Source organism: Bubalus kerabau, chromosome 2 (assembly GCF_029407905.1).
Source record: "Bubalus kerabau isolate K-KA32 ecotype Philippines breed swamp buffalo chromosome 2, PCC_UOA_SB_1v2, whole genome shotgun sequence".
Lineage (NCBI taxonomy): Eukaryota > Metazoa > Chordata > Mammalia > Artiodactyla > Bovidae > Bubalus > Bubalus kerabau.
Window position 1 is genome coordinate 199,087,200 of NC_073625.1, and position 20,729 is coordinate 199,107,928.

General features: G+C 40.0%; 1 protein-coding gene across 4 annotated transcripts in view; it reads right to left on the reverse strand.

The window, feature by feature from the left end:
- The window catches only part of ANKRD28 (ankyrin repeat domain 28), a 216,289-nt gene that overhangs the window by 69,151 nt on the left and 126,409 nt on the right, over positions 1-20,729 (reverse strand). For all 4 annotated transcript variants that reach the window (XM_055569970.1, XM_055569968.1, XM_055569969.1 and 1 more), the window contains one exon: positions 7,858-7,936. In XM_055569970.1, the coding sequence (XP_055425945.1) occupies positions 7,858-7,936 (79 nt within the window). The remainder of the gene's footprint in view (positions 1-7,857; positions 7,937-20,729) is intronic.

A 20,729-nucleotide genomic window follows, 5' to 3' on the forward strand; every position in this document is an offset into this window, starting at 1 on the left:
AAAGGGAGAGGCTACCCACTCCAATATTTTTGGGCTTCTCTTGTGGCTCAGCTGGTAAAGACTCTGCCTGCAATGCAGGAGTCCTGGCTTCAATCCCTGAGTTAGAAAGATCTCCTGGAGAAGGGAATAACTATTCACTCCAGTATTCTGGCCTGGAGAATTCCCTGGACTGCATAGTCCAAGGGGTCAGACATAACTGAATGACTTTCAAGAAAATAAAGTGTCACTGTTTCCATTGTTTCCCCATCTATTTGCCGTGAAGTGATGGGACCAGATGCCATGATTTTCCTTTGTTGAAAGTTGAGTTTTAAGCCAGCTTTTTCATTCTCCTCTTTCACCTTCATCAAGAGGCTCTTTAGCTCCTCTTTGCTTTCTACCATTAGGGTGTTGTCATCTGCACATCTGAGGTTACTGATATTTCTCCCCGCATTCTTGATTCCAGCTTTAGCTTCATCCAGCATGGCATTTCGCACAATGTACTCTGCCTAGAAGTTAAATAAACAGGGTGAAAATATACAGCACTGATGGACTCCTTTTCCAATTTTGAACCAGTCCTTTGTTCCATATCCAGTTCTCCTCAGGAGGCAGGTGAAGTGCTCTGCTATTCCCATCTTTCAAGAATTTTTCACAGTTTGTTGTGATCCACAAGGTCAAAGGCTTTAGCATAGTCAATAAAGCAGAAGTAGGTGTTTTTCTGGAATTCTCTTGCTTTTTTGATGATCCAACAGATGTTGGCAATTTGATCTCTGGTTTCTTCTGCCTTTTCTAAATACAGCTTGAACATCTGGGAGCTCTCAGTTCACGTTCTGTTGAAATCTAGCTTGGGGGATTTTGAGCATTACTTTGCTAGCATGTGAAATGAGTGCAATTGTGCGGTAGTTTGAAAATTCTTCAGCATTGCCTTTCTTTGAGACTGGAATGAAAAGTGACCTTTTCCAGTCCTGTGGCCACTGCTGAGTTTTCCAAATTTGCTGGCATATTGAGTGCAGCACTTTCACAGGGTCATCTTTCAGGAATTGAAAGAGCTCAGCTGGAATTCCATCACCTCCACTAGCTCTGTTCACAGGATGCTTCCTAAGGCCCACATTCTAGGATGACTGGCTCTAGCTGAGTGATCACACCATGGTGGCTATCTGAGTCATGAAGATCATTTTTGTATGGTTCCTCTGTGTATTCTTGCCACCTCTTCTTAATATCCTCAGCTTTTGTTAGGTCCCTACCATTTCTGTGCTTACTTGTGCCCATCTTTGCATGAGATGTCCCCTAGGTATCTCTAGTTTTCTTGAAGAGATCTCTAGTTTTTCTCATTCTATTGTTTTCCTCTATTTCTTCACATTCTTTTCTTAGGAAGGCTTTCTTATCTCTCCTTGCTATTCTCTGGAACTCTACATTCAGATGGGTATATTTTTCCTTTAAATTGCCTTTCACTTCTCTTCTTTTCTCAGCTATTTGGAAGGCCTCTTCAGACAACCATTTTGCATTTCTTTTTCTTGGGGATGGTTTCAAAAATACGAGCATTAAATGAATAGCTCCCAAGAAAATATCTATAGAAGAATATCAGAAAATTAAGTTCTTAAAACAGAAGTTCTTCAACAAGTCACTGCCTACACAAATTCTACTACATGCTAAGTAGATGGGGGTGGGTAGAGTGTAGAGGAGAGGAAAAGTGGTTCAGATTGTAGCAGAGTTAAGAACATAAACCCCGTAGTCACACAGCCTGGGTCTGAAAGCTGGCTCTAGCTATTATTAGCAATATTATTTTCAGCCAGTTATTGCATCTCTAAATGCTTTCAGTGCAGTTCAGTTCAGTCGCTCAGTCATGTCCAATTCTTTGCGACCCCATGGACTGCAGCACGCCAGGCTTCCCTGTCCATCACCAACTCCTGGAGCTTGCTCACATTCATGTTCATCAAGTCGGTGATGCCACCCAACCATCTCATCCTCTGTCGTCCCCTTCTCCTGCTGCTTTCAATCCTTCCCAGCATCAGGGTCTTTTCAAATGAGTCAGTTCTTTGCATCAGGTGGTCAAAGTATTGGAGTTTCAGCTTCAGCATCAATCCTTCCAATGAATATTCGGGACTGATTTCCTTTAGGATGGACTGGGTTGATCTCCTTGCAGTCCAAGGGACTCTCAAGAGTCTTCTCCAAAACCACAGTTTCAAAAGCATCAATTCTTTGACACTCAGCTCTATTCATGGTCCAACTCTCACATCCATACATGACTACTGGAGAAACCATAGCTTTGACTAGACAGACCTTGTTGGCAAAGTAATGTCTTGGCCTTTTAATATGCTGTCTAGGTTGGCCATAGCTTTTCTTCCAAGGAGCAAGCATCTTTCAATTTCATGGCTGCAGTCACCATTTGCAGTGATTTTGGAGCCCAAGGAAATAGTCAAGTCTGTCACTGTTTCCACTGTCTCCCCATCTACTTGCCATGAAGTGATGGGACTAAATGCCATGATCTTAATTTTTTGAATGTTGAGTTTTAAGCCAACTTTTTCACTCTCCTCTTTCACTTTCATCAAAAGGCTCTTTAGTTCCTGTTCCTTTTCTGCCATAAGGGTGGTGTCATCCGCATATCTGAAGTTACTGATATTTCTCCCAGTAATCTTGATTCCAGCTTGTGCTCATCCAGCCCAGAGTTTCTCATGATGTACTCTGTATATAAGTTAAAGAAGCAGGGTGACAATATATAGCCTTGACATACTCCTTTCCCAATTTGGAACCAGTCTTTTGTTCCATGTCTGGTTCTAACTGTTGCTAAAAGCTTTAGTTTCCTTTATTGATAATACCTTTAGAGATAAGAGTGGTATAATGCGATCATACATGAAAAAGGTAAATTTAATATAGTACTTGAGAGTACACTCACTGCTTCCTATTACTTCATCCCATTCAATAATAATCATAAAATTAATTCTACTAAGCTCTAGTGTTAATACAGATTCTACAGATGAGTACACTTGTTTGATTACATATAACATGTCGAAGTTATACCCCTCATTCACAAATCTTGAAGATGTATAATGTATAAATATTTGATTTCTAGTGAATTTATTCTGGACTGCAGGTTAAAGGAAGTAAGTAGTTTTACTCAGAAAAAGCAAAACAAACCTAACTGGCCAAAATATAAAAGAGAAGGGGAGGAAACACCACCTTCAATAGAAGAAGCAAATAGTTACAATCACAGACAATAGTATGAAGAATTTCTACCAAATACAGTGAAATCTGTGCCAAATGAAGGGTGTCAGGTGAAGCTTCTTCAATTCTTGGGAAAGCTACGAAGTCATCTAAGTCATACTGATGTGCATGTCCTTCTGACCCATTCTCTCCACTGTCTGCGTCCCAGAATCCCTAGCTAACATCCTTTCGATGATCGAGAGGTCATTCTCAGGAGAATCTCCCTTCGTGCCACAGAAGAACAAGCTAAGGACGCTGCATGAGAGACCAAGCAAGCACCTTCATTATTTTTGATAGAGCTGCTGGAAATGGAGGATAAGAATCAATCACCATTGATCACAACCTAAGTAAGAATCTATGATCCAAGTTGCTGCCCCAACTATCTGTAGTACATCAAGAATAAGCAAAGCTAAGCTACCAGGACTGACAGAAAACACATTCAGTTTGAGAGCTAGGTAAAGAAACAAACACAAGTGATGCACACTTTTTGCCCCTCCTTACTCTATTCTTTACTGATAGATGCTCTGGGAAAACATATTCCTCAGTGATATAGAACGGAGGTCCACTGGTTAGGGCTCTGTGCTTTCACTGTCGAGGGCTCAGGTTCAATCCCTGGTCAGGCCACACCCCACCAACCAACAACCTTAAAGGATTTAGCATGGGACTAGAGCAAAAATATACAAAGGCAGAGAAAACTGAGCAAGATAGTTAATAGGTAAATATATTTGAAAGTAATCCCAGGAAAGGAGAAGAAGAATTTGTGAACTACCTATTATACACAGGGGCTTCCCAGGTGGTGCCAGTGGTAAAGAACCTGTCTCCCAATGCAGGAGACACTAGAGACACGTGTTCAATCCCTGGGTTGGGAAGATCCCCTGTAGGAGAGCATGGCAACCCACTCCAGTATTAATGCCTGGAGAATCCCATGGACAGAGGAGCCTGGCGGGCTACAGCCTATAGGGCTGCAGAGAGCCAGACAGCACAGAAGTGGCTGAGCACGCATGTGTTATACACAACTTCAGAGAAATTAAATTCTGAGCAAAGACCTCAAAGAGCTCCAAGAAAGACGTAAGACAATGCAAGGAGATGAGAGCTGGCAGACCAGGATCAAGAAAAGGAAAAAAGCAGTTAAAGATGAAAGCCTAGAAACAACCAAAAGCAAAATAGATATGCCTTAAAACACAGTCAAGAATCTGAAGCCACAGCTAGAACGAACATGTAAAAACCCAGGTCAGGCTGTCCCTCCACTGGTTTTCCAGATCACTTTAAGGCCCAAAGCAAGCCCTTAACTGGAATGCGCCCACCTCTGCTTTATTCCCTACTGCTTCTTTCACTTGCCTTCACACATGCTACACTCTATGGTATTCGTTCTTGCTTATCTCTTCATTTCCACCAAGTTACTGTACCACACACAAGGCTCTCTTCCTTATTTGCTTCAGTTATCTCCTCGTATGTCCCTGAATTCTTTCCTCATAATCCAACACAAATAGCAACTGATCCCCGCCCAACATACTATTCCTTTACCTTATCCATAGCAATTATCATCGCATGACAAACTATATACATTAACTTGCAATTATGTCCTCCATTAAAACATAAGACCTTTCTTTGGGATTGGAATGAAAACTGACCTTTTCCAGTCCTGTGACCACTGCTGAGTTTTTCAAATTTGCTGACATATTGAGTGCAGCACTTTCACAGCATCATCTTTTAGAATTTGAAATAGCTCAGCTGGAATTCCATTGCCTCCACTAGCTTTGTTCGTAGTGATGCTTCCTAAGGCCCACCTGACTTCACATTCCAGGATGTCCGGCTCTAGGTGAGTGGGAGTGATCACACCTTCGTGATTATCTGGGTCATGAAGATCTTTTTTGTACAGTTCTTTGGTGTATTCTTGCCACCTCTTCTTAATATCTTCTGCTTCTGTTAGGTCCATACCATTTCTGCCCTTTATTGAGCTCATCTTTGCATGAATGGGCTTTATTGAGCCAATCTCTGCAGTTGCCCAGTGGTGTCCAACTCTTTGCTACCCATGGACTGTCCACGGGATTTTCCTGACAAGAATACTGGAATGAGCTGTGATTCGCAAATTACTTTCACTTATTCTGCAGGATGCCTTTTCATCTTGTTGGTTTCCTTTGCTATGCAGAAACTTTGAAGTTTGATGTAGTCTCACTTGTAACATCTGCTTTTGTTTCTTTTGTTATTGGTGTCAAATCTAAAATGTCATCACCAAGACTGAGGCCAAGGATCAGTCTTACTGTCTATGTATTCTACGAGTATGATTCTTATGCTCAAGTCTTTAACCCATTTTAAGCTGATTTTTGTGTATAGTGTAAGACAGTTGTCCAGTTTTCCCAAAACCATTTACTGAAGAGATGGTCCTTTCCTCACTATATATCCTTGCTTCTTTGTCATAAATTAATTGACCATGATTCACACAAGTTTATTTTTGGGCTCTTTTTGTTCCACTGATCAGTGTGCCTCCTTTTATGTCAATACTATGCTGTTTTGATTACTACAGCTCTGATCCTCTTACAACTACACAAGGCATTACCAGAGAACTCAGTGCTGACAGTTCTATGGTTATTTGACACGCGAAGCAAACTGGAAAGGTGAAAAAGCTCGATAAATGGGTGCCTCATGAGCTGACCAAAAACAAAAAAAATTGTCATTTTGAAGTGTCGTCTTCTCTTACTCTTTGCAACAACAATGAGCCATTTCTCGATCAGATTATTTTGTGTGACAAAAAGTGGATTTTAAACAATGAAAACCAGTGTTCATAGTTGGACCGAGAAGCTCCAAAGCACTCCCCAAAGCCAAATTTGCACCAAAAAAGGTCATGGTCACTGTTTGGTTGTCTGTTGCCCATCCTCTACAGCTTTCTGAATCCTGACAAAACCGTTACATCTGCGAAGTATGCTCAACAAATCAATGAGATGTACTGAAAACTGAAACGCCTGCAGTAGATACCGGTCAATGGAAAGGGCCCAATTCTTTTCCACAACAACGCCTGACCGCCTGTTGCACAACCAACACTTCACAAGTTGAACTGGGCTAAAAAGTCCTGCCACATCTGCCATATTCACCTGACACCTCTTGCCAACTGACTACCATTTCCTGAAACATCTCAATAACTTTTTGCAGGGAAAATGCTTCCATGACCAGCTGGAGGCAGAAAATGCTTTCCAAGAGTTTGTCAAATCCCAAAGCACAGATTTTTATGCTATAGGAATACACAAACTTATTTCTCATTGGCAAAAATGTGCTGATTATAATGGTTCATATTTTGATTAATAAAGATGTGTTTGAGCCTAGTTATAATGATTTAAAATTCATGGTCTGAAAGCACAATTACGTTTGCACCAACCTAATATAACTCTATACACTATGCAACTTGTTATAAAAACCACAGTAAAAAAAATTTATTAATTTATTATGGCAAAAATTCTGTTCAGGCTACTATTTAGTAGGATTTTCACTCAGAATGTCTCTTCAGTACTCCTTCTCCCAAATATCAAAGGAATGATACTATCTCTCCAACTGTCTTATGCATATCTCTGTGCAATCTGACAACACAAGCTGAATCTGAACATAAGCATCCTTTCTCAATAAATATCAGATTATTGTAAAATAATCTTGGTACTACAAAAATATTTCTAAGCTCTCTTTGATCACCTATTTTAGGTTTGCAAGAAGTCTGACTGCCATAGGAGCTATTCTATAGGAGACTGTTATACCATTTCTTCATATATATGGTTTTGAATAGTTTAGAAGTTAAAAATAAAGTACAATTTCCTAAAATAAATTTTGCAGGCCCTCAAAAAGAATTAGACATACGATATTTAAAGACATAAATCTTGCTGCCATCCTTTTCAAAATATACCTACTATCATATAATTTCTTATCCCTCCAATGCTAGACTAGCTCCAAGCTACCATCACCTCCTCCTTGAAGAACTGTAATCATCTTCTTGTAACTCTGTGGTCAATGAGGCCTTGTATGACTACTTTGTGTAACACCCAACCCTATATAATGCTTATCCCACTCTATCATAGCTGTCCCTCATCATTCGCACGGCAACTGGTTGGAAGACTCCCTGTGGATATCAAAATTCACAGATGCTCAGTTCTTACATAAAATGTTATAGTATCTGCATATAACCTATACATATGCTTCTTAATATTTTAAATTCTCTCCAGATTACTTATAATACCTAATACACTATATAAATAGCAGTAAATAGAATACAATGCTATGTAAATAGCTGCCACTGAATGGTAAATTCAAATTTTCCCCCTTGAACACTCTGGAATATTTTCAATCTATTTTTCACCTGTGGTTGGTTCAATCCATGAATACAGAACCCATGAATACAGAGGGCTGACCGCATTCTGATCTACTTTTTCATTTTTCCATAGCATTTATCTCATTTTACATGCTGTAAAGTTTACTTGTATCTGTAGCTTGTTTTTCTTCAGAGTTATATTCTCCACAAAGGAGGTGACTTGTTTTCCAATGTACTCAGTACCAGAAGACTACCTGGGACATGTTATGAGATCATTACTTCTAGGATAAACAAGTTTCAGGTTGTCTAACAAATATGAGGAAATAGTGAGGTTTAATAAATATTAATGACAAAAATATACATGATGTGCTCTTACACAGAGCTGACCATACCAGATAAAATAAGCAATTCAATGATTTCTGCATCTCCAAGATAGGCAGCAGCATGCAGTGGAGTTCTCTTTTCATTGTCCTGTGATAAGAAGGAAAGGTGGAACATAAATTTTAATATAAAGTTAATTTTAATATACTTTAAATGAAGAAAACCCACTATAAACTAGCTTACTACTTCCACAACTCTAGTATGCAAGTCCCATTAACAGAGTATTTCTTTGCTAGAAGAAGAAAAGCCTAAAAAATATATTTTGGCTTTAAAAGAATAGTATAAAATACAGTAAAGAATAAAAGATAAATCTAAGATGACAAAGCAATAGCTTCTTAGACTTTCTTTGAATAAAGATTTACATTGCTAAAATATACAGGAAAAATTTCCTTTACTTCATACTACTTGCCCACCTCCCCCAAATATATTTCCACAATTTCACACAGTTTATAAAACAAACCCTAACAAACCAAAAAGGTTGCTTATCAAAATGTTCCTCACCAGGGAAGCCCCTATCAAAACGTTTCCATAGAACTACAGTGGCAAAAGTAGAAAATATCTCTGGGGATCTGAAATTATCTCTTAAAATAATCTTAAGGTTTTTCTTAAAGTTCCTGCCAATTTTGGTTTTGGCTCTAAAATATATTCCTATCCTATACATAGTCTTCCAACCTTCCTCTAGAAACGGAAGCTACATCTAAGTGCACGGCTCTGTACACGTCTTGCCTCAACAATAAGGTCCTCCAGTTTGAGAAGCAGGATCTTAGAGTAATGTCACATTTAGAGATTCAGTTCAAAGTATACCTCATCTAAAGTTTCAACAGTATTGCTGAAGTCACTGCATCTGAGAAAGCTATTCATTTACAAATATTTATTTTGAAATTTACAACCAAATGTTTAGATACTGGTTTTTTGAGCCAGACTGTTAGTTTTTTTCCATTACCCGTTTCCCTCTTTGTCCAGAGGAATAAAGTTTTACCTGGTTATTGACCCACCCAGCAAGAGAACAGACTCCTAGCATGCCTTGAAGCATTGTTACTTAGTGTGGACAGGAAGGAACGGCACAACTTTGACACCTTCAGCCTAAAAGAAACAACTCCAGAGCCAAGACTAACATTTCCCACCTCCCTCACACTGAATAGCATGTGTCAAACTGTGCCAGCTTTGACCACGCAGAGGTAGGCTAATATCCTACAAGACTTAAGCAAAATATACTGAATGATCTTGTAGAGCAAAGCTGCCCCAACAACACACAGTTGAACCACTGACTTCTAGACTATTAAGAGAAATAAAATTCTTAAACAGGTATCATGGACATCCCTGGCAGTCCAATGGTTGGCAGTCCGCCTGCCAGGGCAGGGGACATGGGTTTGACCCCTGGTCCGGGAAGATTCCACATGCCAAGGGGCACCTAAGCCTGTGTGCCACAACTCCTGAGCATGTGCTCCACAATAAGAGAAGTCACAGCAACGCAGAAGCCCCAGCACCGCAGTTAAGAGCGCAGCTGCCATGCACTGCAACTAGAGAAAACCCACGCAGCAGCAACAAAGACCCAGCGCGGCCACACATGAGTGGGTAAGTAAGTAAATAACAATTATAAAATGGGTATTTTTTGGGGGGTCTCGTATTATGATATTGTAACTTTCAAGACTAAAAAAATGAAAAATTTCACATCACAATAATCTTCCAGTTTGGCAATACTCCAATTATACTAAGAAAAGATTGTTATGCCAATGGGAATAAATTAGGGGAAAAAACTGCTAATCAAAACAGGGGTTAAAAATATTCACAGGCAATTCTAAAAAGGTTTAGATGTATTTATATAAAATTATTAGAAAATATGTATAATACATAATTATAATTGGCTCCATATACATTTCTTCATATAATGTTAATATATTTGTGTCCTTAAAATAGTATCAGGTGAGAAAGAAAAAAGAGGTTGATATAGTAGTTGTTACTGTTTTTTTTATAAGCTAAGAGTTCTTGTCTCTCTAAAGCCCAGTTAATTTCCACAAGATCATATTTTTTATTCCAATACATACCCCATTAAACAAATGGTTTGCATAGAAATTATCGGACAAATAGTCATTGAAAAAGCTAACACAGAACCACTAAAATATAAGGCTTTATTCAAAGCTGAGTCCTAAACTTAATCACTTTAATAAAAGGATCCTTGGCTGAAGGCTTTTCAGTGTTAATCACTAACACATCAAACTTCCCTATGGTATTTGGTGGTCATTGGCTTAGTCACTAAGTCGTGTCCAACTCTTGCGACCCCGTGGACTGTAATCTTCCAGGCTCCTCTGTCCATGGGGATTCTCCAGGCAAGAATACTGGAGTGATCTGCCATTTCCTTCTCTACCCTATGGTATCCCTGGGTCAGGAAGATCCCCTGGAGAAGGAAATGGCAACCTACTCCAGTAGTCTTGCCTGGAAAATCCCATGGACGGAGAAGCCTGGTAGGCTATAGTCCATGGGGTCACAAAGAGTCGGACACGACTGAGCGACTTCACTTTCTTTCTTTCTTTCAACCCACTCAAACTGAGGAAAACATCTCCTCCACAGTATAAACCACATACACAGCACTCACAGAACACATACACACTCACATTTATGTGTGAGAGATGTCTGGAATTCTATGACTCAATGCCTTGAATCGTATTAATGTATTTTATGACTATGGACGTTTTTTCCCTTTGATCTGTAGAGAGGAAAAACTAAGGAACAAATTGATTAATTTTAAAAGAAAAAATTTTACCTATCAAATTTAGCTGCAATTAAATACTGAAAATGATACGATAAAACACTTACATTCCCTTTAACAAAATTTATTAGAATGAAAAAATCCTCTTACACATGCTGAATTTCACTTCAAGGATTTTTTTTTTTTTTTAGATAAAGATACTGCTATGTGTGAGAAAAACTTTAAGTATATTTACTGACCATAGTTGGAAGCAAAATGCTGAAACAATTTAAATGCCCATCAACAAGCAAATGGTTATTAAAAAATTATGAGACGCAAGCAGTTCTTAACCAACCTTCATTTAACTGACTCAGGTTAATCAACATTCTGTTTCCTGAGTAAAACTAAGGGTGACTTTGGCACAGCATGTGTTCTGAGTATCAGACCACGGCAGCCAAGGCCCTGCGCGTGCACCCCTATCCCTGGGTGTGTGCGCCAAGGGGAGAGAGGTGTGCTAACACACCTGTTTGTGCCAACTGCGCCTGCAATCACACGTGCGATTTGTTTAAATATTATTTAAACCGATGAAACAGGAGTGAAGAAAAAGCAAATTGTCTGTATGATCACTAGGTTAAATACTATATTAAGACTCAATACAGGCAAGCTACCAAAAAAAGTACTGTTGAACTGGGTGCAGCCAAGACAACTGATACACTAAGGCAGTTAATATATGCAGAGCTTGTCTTGGGTATCTAAATTCTTACATCATTTTAAGAAACCCCAAACGGGAATTAGAGCTAACACCCTGGGGCAATGGTCTATGCAAGGAAAGTAACACTGAACTCCTGTTAGTGGACTCCACATTGTCAACCAAAAGCCTTACTCCAATTTTTAAAAACCAGCTGGAATATTACACATTATTACAGTAAAACAATTAAAGATCATTTAAAATGCTTCCTTCTGTCAGACTTTGATTAGCTTATCAACTACCAGTTGTGAACATTTTTAGATGAGAGTCTTGGAGCTGTATATCCATGGAATGAAACACTATGTCCAATTCCAAAGTGTGTGGGTTTTCCCCACACATCCACACAACGCTCTAAGGCCAGCTAGCTGTCCTACAACTTAACACGATTCTGACACTACCCGCCAGGGGACAGCATCAGATGCCACAGGTTAAGGACTCAGTCCTACAAGAGGGGTTCCCCGCCCCACCACAGAGGTCAACAGCCAGTTCAGGTTGTTATCAGACCGCTGACTGGCTACAAACCTAGGTTCCCCTGACCTCCTTGGCTGTGACTAACTGCTAGAGCAGCTGACAGGACTTAGAAAAGCAGTTTGCTAACTAGATTACCAGGTTATTACACAAGATGCTGGAGGACATGAATTTCAACAGTCAGATAAAGAGAAACACAGGACAAGATCCTAAACAAAGGAGCTTCCGTCCTCAGAGTCTGGGGCCTGGCCCAGTGGCACGTTTAAGCATTTCTGGTTCACCAGCCTGGAAACTCTGAACCCCTCACCTTGTAGGTTTATGAGTTCCCCCTGACTGCTGGCAACTGAACTCAATTTCCAGCCTTTCTCTCCTCAGAGATCAGAGGGTGAGACTAAAAGTTCCGATCACGTGGTTGGCTCCACAGGCAAGGACCCCTTTCCAAAAGTCGTCTCATTAACATAAGGCACCACAGTTTTCCTCCTAGGAAATGTCAAAGTTTTTTCTGTGCTAGAAATAGAGACTAAGACTAAATATATATATTTCCTATTATAAACCATAATATTACACTATGCTTTCAATTTAAAATAACAAGCAGACCCCAGTGCTCCTTATCAATGGAACATCTCTAAAGCAAAGTGTTAAATGAAAAATGCAGCCTAGCAACAATTGTGTTAAAGGTTCTACACACTCCTAGACTCTCCTAGACTTGAATATGCATAAAACATCCTTCAAGGATACTCAAGGATATCCTGTGTATTTAAGATACAGTGACTGCCTCTAGGTGAAGATCACCGACACACGAGAGTCTGAGGGTGAGAGAGTTACTCCTCACCATCTGTGGCCTTTGGTACTGCCTGGAGTTACTACCATGTACATGTTTCAAAAAGTAAAATAAAAAATTAAAAATAACATTTCAATCAGCTGAAAAGCATTTCAATAACTTCCCATACCAGGCATTTTTACAAGTCCAAGTGCCCATTAAAAGAAATGTTTCTTACATAATCAGTTTTTAAAGAAACCATACCTCCATGTTGTATTTCAAACAAACTTAACTAGAATTATTAAATACACAAAACAGACACAAATAAAAAATTTAACTCATTTGATCACAAAGCTTTTTGATTATATCCATTGAAGTAAACACATTTTTCTTGTAGTTCTCATGTGGTGCTCTGAAAAGATATTTTGTGCATATGATCAGGACTACAAAAATTATTTACCCTCCCCCAATAAAAGCAAAACAAAAAATAGCTTTGGCTCTTAAAAGTGATTATCCCGAAGATGAAAAAAGGACACATATTAATGGAGACTAGTGACTGCTAACCACTAGAGCTGACAGTGTCAGTTGCTCAGCTGTGTGACTCTCTGCAGCCCCATGGACTGCAGCCCACCAGGCTCCTCCGTCCATGGGATTTCCCAGGCAAGAGTACTGGAGTGAGTTGCCACTCCCTTCTCCAGGGGATCTTCCCTGCCCAGGGATGAAACCCGGGTGCCCCACACTGCAGGCAGAGTCTTTCCGTCTCGGCCGCCAGGCGGGCCCCATGGGCAAACGCTGTGCTGGTGCAGCACGCGCCGGTGACTGGACAATCAGGACGTTCCTTTGTGGGGGTACAACAGTTCCCCATCTTGAACCTGTGGGTGGTTTTACAAATCTACACATGTGGCAAAATGTCCCAGAATTATATACGAAGACATGAGTACTACTCCGTTCCTCCTCCCCCCAAATGGGTGCATGCAAAAACTGCTGAAACCCAAGAAAGGTGTGTTGTCTAATTGAGCTGTACTGTGCCAGTATCAACTTCCTGCTTTGGGGGTTTCCCTGGCAATCCAGTGGTTAAGACTCCATGCTTCCAATGCAGGGGGCACAGGTTCGATCCTTGGTTGGGGCACTGAGCTCCCACATGCTGTAGTGCAGCCAGAAAAAAAAACCAAAACCTAAACTTTCTGCTTCTGATAATGCACTGTAAGTAACAGGAAATCAAAGGAGGAATCTGATAGATGGAAACAACAAAACCCTCTCTGTACCATTTTTTAAAATTCTGGAGTGTCCATAAATAATTTCTCCAAAGTAAGGTTTTTAAAAAGTGTTCAGAAACATCCTGAATTATACTTTAGTTTTTATGCTGTTTTATGGTGAACTCTGAAATGCTCACCAAAACACAGGCAAGCAAGGTTAACAACTTGTGAGAAAGAAGGGAATCCATGGTGCATCTCAGCACAGGCCAGGAAAAGGGTGAGATCCACTAGGAAGTGCCTTACGTCAAACCTGGGAACTCAAACTGTACCTCTACATTCTCAACATTTTCTGTAGAAGTTTTAACTTAAAGCAGATCTGGGGACCTGGCTGGAATAGGAGGAAATGTTTATGTGAGTAGTCAGTCGTATCCAACTCTTGGCGACCCATGGACTATATAAAAATAGGTAAGTGAAAGACAGAAATGATAAACTGAGAGACAGCACATCTGTATAAGGAGAAATAGAGAGTCTAAGAATTCACCTATTGATACGGATTCAACTACATCCTCCGCAGCAATGACTCAAATCTGTAATTCTGCCCTTCTCCAGGTGCTGAAGCTTTCGTGTATATTAGCTGAAACCAGGAAGGACAGTAGCACTAGCAACACACAGCTTGCTTTATATGCTGGGACCGCTCTAAGCACTTTACCTCCGCAGGTTAAGAAAATGAATACCAAATAGGAAATCAAGTCACAGAAAAAAGTTTAAGGAATTTACTCATCTGGAATTGGCAGAATCAGGACAGAAGCACCGGCAGTTGGGCTCCAGGGTGCATGCTGTTAACTTATTCGACCCAATGGACCCTAGCCCACCAGGCTCCTCTGTCCACAGCATTTCCCAGGCAAGAATACTATAGCAGGTTTGCCATGCCTTTCTCAGGGGATCTTCCCAACCCAGGTATTGAACCTGCATCTCTTACGTCTCCTGCATTGATAGGCAGGTTCTTTACCACCAGCACCACCTGAGAATCTCAATTTACTATACACACTCTATAAGGCTCCATTGTACACTGAACCATTGTTTGTTTAAAACTAACCACTCTCCCTCAAAACCTGTGGCCTGACTTCACTTTTTCTTATCAACTTCTTATAATTTTCTAAGTAGTTTTCTTTTCTCTGTTTTCCATTTACTTTCCTCTAATGGTTACTTTCTTGGCTGCCACTTATCATTTTTACTTTTATTTCTACTACTATCAGACTGAAACTTTCTTGTTGAAAATCTGGGTATCATCTTTCAAGGCTCAGCTTCTGGTCCACATAACTCAGCTGGAATTACCCAGGAACGAGTCAAATCTACTCTTTATCTTCACCTCTTCATAAAGTAAGTTATGATAGCTGGTTGTCCTCAAGACCCTGCACTCGGAGAAGTGGTTCACCTCTGCCTTGGGGATATAGTTTTATAGGGTGCTGGTGGATGTCTAAGATGCTTCAAATAAGAGAACCCTAGTTTTCTTCAGTATGGAAGTGACACTCTGTACACTTAAGAACCATCTAGAAGAATCCTCAGATTGCGTTTTAAATTTTTATTTTTATGTGCCAGCAGATCAAAGTTGGAAGGCAATTTCACATTCACTAAATCATTAGCTCAATCACCTTTAGTGGCACCAATCATCTCCACTCTCCCTCCTTAACCTGATGTTTGAAAGCACTAACCTATGCTGAAACCAGTTGCTGTTCAGTCGCTCAGTCATCTCCAACTCTTTGTGACTCCATGGACTACAGCATGCCAGGTTTTCATCCTTCACCATTTCCCGGAGCTTGCTCAAACTCACGTCCATTGAGTCGGTGATGCCATCTAACCATCTCATCTGTCATCCCCTTCTCCTCCCGCCTTCAATCTTTCCCAGGGTCAGGGTCTTGTCCAATGAGTCAGCTCTTCGCATCAGGTGGCCAAAGTATTGAAGCTTCAGCTTCAGCATCAGTCCTTCCAATGAATATTCAGGGTTGATTTCCTTCAGGATGGACTGGTTTGATGTCTTTGCAGTCCAAGGGACTCTCAAGAGTTTTCTCTAGCACCACAGTTCAGAAGCATCAATTCTTTAGCACTCAGCCTTCTTTATGGTCCAACTCTCACATCCATATGTGACTACTGGAAAAACCACAGCTTTGACTATACGGACCTTTGTCAGCAAAGTCATGTCTCTGCTTTTTAATATGCTGCCTATTGAAACCAGTTAATCTCTACTAATAGAAAGAATAGTGGCACATTTTCATCTTTCACCTTTGTTTCCTTTACCAAGAATGCATTTTCCCTGCCCAAATCCTTCCTACTCTTTATGGCCCAGTTCAAATTTCATCTCCGTCACAGTCTTCAGGACCATGTCAATTCACTGGGATCGTTCTACCCCCGTGCTTCTATTACGACATTATCATTTGTACTATTCAGGTGGCATTCTTGTTATTGCTCAACTCTGGTTTATGTCATGGTTTCATAATTAGGTAATAAGTATCTGGAGGAAGCAAACAATCTAATTTTATACCCACACAGCACCTGGCTCAAAGTTACATACCCCACAGGCACTAGAGAGGTTTAAACAAATTAAAATGTTAATGAAGAAAATTCACCATGAATCAATGATACACTAATGTAATGCAGCTTGTAAGAGACATGTATATCGACTTTTGGGGTCCTAGAACACAGTGCATTCTAGAAGAGCCTCTGACAGACAACTACCCAGATCTCTGGGAACACACAACTATAAAAATGAGTTAACAGCTAGTTCTATAATGTTTGTTATGATTCTCTTCCAAGGAATACTTTGAGAACCTCTGTGGAACCTTTAAGTTTCAGATTACAACATGAAAAATCATCTGCATTTAGCAGAACGATGTAACTTTAAGTAAAAAGTATTTTCGACTAGTAGATGGTCTATGTTTCTCTCACTATTCCTAAGAGCTACTGTTTACTGAACACATACCTTAGATGTGTTAGAATCTATCAGAAGGATGCCGGAATACCTCATGGAGCTGAGCACCAAACAACTACAGTTTTGGTAAGGAAGGCACGCGGCAAGGCCACAGGGGAGCATGAAACATTCAGGACTCTTGTCTTTTTCTGTTTTTTCAGCATCAGCTTCTTTCCTTTGCCTTTACCAACAACACTTTCCTTCACATTAGGAAACAACACCAATAGAGATCCTGGGGTTTCCTTTTAAAAATTCAGCAGACCCAAGAGAAGTCTTTAATTTTAAACCTCAGAACAGTATTCTGATAGACTCCACTTTGGCAGGTTGCCTACCTGTATACCAACAGAGTACAGTAACCATGTGGGACGACAAGCTTTTCAGAAAAGGAGTGCAACCCACGGATCTTTATTTTGTGGCAGGTACTGCATAAAGCATTTCACATATCTGCTTTACTTTGCAAAATGACTGTACGGTTTAGCCTGCATTATCCTTAAGAATATGCCTGCTTTTAAACCTAGGCTCTTCACCAAAACACTGTTAACAACAGACCAATTAAAAGTATTTATCAAAGTTTGGTAAACTGTGGATTCTCCTGCGAATTGTGAAAAAAGCAAAACAGCTACATGTACACGGCTTAGCTCCCTGGGCTGGAGGCTGACCTGCCCCACACTTGGGGACAGTGAAATCTCGTTTATTCCTTCTACGCACAGAGCAGAACTATCATTGGCCTATAAACAATGTCCCTCTAATATTCTCTTTCTATATTCACACAGAAAGGAAAAGGAATGGATAAAGGAATAACTGGGCAGGCCATTTCCCCTTCCATTTCTTTAGAAAAGTGTGCTAGCCAGAAATCCAGGATTGCATATACATTTGACCCTTGGACAGCATGGGTTTGAACTGTGTGGGTCCATATATAAGCCAGTTTTTTTCAATAAATATATTAGGAAAAATGCTGGAGATCTATGACAATTTGGAAGACTTACAAGTGAACTATGTAGTCTACATATACTGAAAAAACTAAGAAAAAGCTGGGTATCATGAAGGCATAAAATACACGTAGATACTAGTCTATCCTTACTTAGGCATAAGGTGAGTGATATTTAATATATTTATGTTAGTTTTCTTACTGTTTTATAACTTTGCTTTCAAAGGCTTATATTACTATATGGTATTCCCTCCTCCTGCTCCCCCATCTTGTAATTGGAGAGATTGTGTTACCAGCCTATCAATAACACAAGTAAGTTGTTTTTGTACAGGCTAGGCTTCTGAGAAACAATTGATTACACCAGGCTACCACAGAGCAATCATATTGTTGCTGCTTCAATATCACTGCATGAATTGTTGTACTTGTAAATAAACATGAGTTTTTTTTTCATATTTTCTATTTTGATGTCTAGTGTTAGCAATACATATAACATCTAGTGATTTGTTTCATTATAAGACAATATTGATGGGGGTGGTGAGAGAGATGATTCATCTTATAAACAGATGATGCAGACTTACAGTACTGATAAATGCAGTTAAATACTGTAAATGTATTTCCTCTTTCTAAAATTTTCTTAATAACATTCTTTTTTTCTAGTTTAAGAATATAGTGCATGCATGGTCAGTCATGTCTGACTCTTCGCACCCCCTACTCTCAGTAGCCCACCCGGCTCCTCTGTCCATGGGATTTTCCAGGCAAGAATAGTAGAATGGGTTAGCCATTTCCTTCTCCAGGGTATCTTCCTGACCCAGGGATCAAACCCACATCTCTTGAGTCTCTTGCATTAATAGGTGTATTCTTTACCACTGAGCCACCTGGGAAGCCCATATAATACAAATAACATACCTTATCTGTTAATCAACTGTTTATGTTATTGGTAAGGCATCTAGTCAACAGTAACCTATTAGTATTAATTTTAGGTGAGTCAAAAATCATACATGAATTTTCAGCTGCACCTGCTGGTTGCAGGGTAGAGGTTCAGTTCAGTTCAGTCGCTCAGTCGTGTCCGATTCTTTGTGACCCCATGAATCGCAGCACGCCAGGCCTCCCTGTCCATCTCCAACTCCCAGAGTTCACTTAAACTCACGTCCATCAAGTCGGTGATGCCATCCAGCCATCTCATCCTCTGTTGTCCCCTTCTCCTCCTGCCCCCAATCCCTCCCAGCATCAGTCTTTTCCAATGAGTCAACTCTTCGCATGAGGTGGCCCAAAGTACTGGAGTTTCGGCTTTAGCATCATTCCTTTCAAAGAACACCCAGGACCAATCTCCTTTAGAATGGACTGGATCTCCTTGCAGTCCAAGGGACTCTCAAGAGTCTTCTCCAACACCACAGTTCAAAAACATCAATTCTTCAGCGCTCAGCTTTCTTCAGAGTCCAACTCTCACATCCATACATGACCACAGAAAAACCACAGCCTTGACTAAATGGACCTTTGTTGGCAAAGTAATGTCTCTGCTTTTGAATATGCTATCTAGGTTGGTCATAACTTTCCTTCCAAGGAGTAAACATCTTTTAATTTCATGGCTGCAGTCCCCATCTGCAGTGATTTTGGAGCCCCCAAAAATAAAGACTGACACTGTTTCCACTGCTTCCCCATCTATTTCCCAGGAAGTGATGGGACCAGATGCCGTGATCTTCATTTTCTGAATGTTGAGCTTTAAGCCAACTTTTTCACTCTCCACTTTCACTTTCATCAAGAGGCTTTTTAGTTCCTCTTCACTTTCTGCCATAAGGGTGGTGTCATCTGCATATCTGAGGTTATTGATTCTCCCAGCAATCTTGATTCCAGCTTGTGCTTCTTCCAGCCCAGTGTTTCTCATGATGTACTCTGCATAGAAGTTAAATAAGCAGGGTGACAATATACAGCCTCGACATACTCCTTTTCCTATTTGGAACCAGTCTGTTGTTCCAGAAGCAACAGTTCTAACTGTTGCTTCCTGACCTGCATACAGATTTCTCAAGAGGTAGGTCAGGTGGTCTGGTATTCCCATCTCTTGAAGAATTTTCCACAGTTGATTGTGATCCACATAGTCAAAGGCTTTGGCATAATCAATATAGCAGAAATAGATGTTTTTCTGGAACCCTCTTGCTTTTTCGATGATCCAGCAGATGTTGGCTTTGATCTCTGGGTAGAGGTGGGTGTCCTTTATTCCCATGCTGTTCAAGGATCAACTGCATTTAAGTACCAGGGATAGTACCTACGTATGAATGTCTATACTCCCACACTTCTGAAAACACTTAACAAGAAAATATATACCCAACAGTTTAACAATGAATACACAGTAAGTCAGCTATATTAAAAATAACATAATTACCTAGTTGTGCTGGTTAAACTAAAACACAAAACCAAAAACAATTCATCTCAAATAATGTACCTTAAACACAGCAACAGATGCTTTACAAACCCTAATCTCAGTACAATAAATGCAAGCCAAGCTTTAAAAACTGCAGAGCAGTAAAATGGATGCTCAATAAATATCTGCTGGCTTGAATTTATCAAACTCACAGGCAAATCTCGTAAGACAGATAAAAATTAAAGTCAATGAGTAGCATAACTCCAAACTGAAAGGAACTTGAAATGTTTAGCTTTTGACAGTAACAATTATTCTGGATAAAAGAGACAAGGAGATTTTACCTAACTTTCAATCATCCTTGTAAAGGTCACAGTTATAAAAATATTCTAGGGAAGTTGGGGAAGGGGGAAAAGAAGGCAAGGAAGAGGGTGAAAGTTATTCTCTTGGTTTAATATGTTATTAATGAGATTTTGAAAATAGCACCATCTTTTAGGACAGAAAATGTTTACAGTTATTTGTATCCTCTTATTTTTCAAGTACAGAAAAACACCAATTAAAAATGGTTTTAAAACAAAAAGATCTCCTCTCAGAAGGGCAGGGACAACACTGGTTGACTCAGTAGCTCAATGACATCAATGAGGTCTCTCTCAGAAATCCTACCTGTCCACTTTGCTGCCAACCACAACTACATGTTCCAACCACAGTGTAAAGGCTCATCTCAAGCTGGTCCACCTCAGATAACACCCAGCAACTATCCAATAGTAGAAGTCATCTAC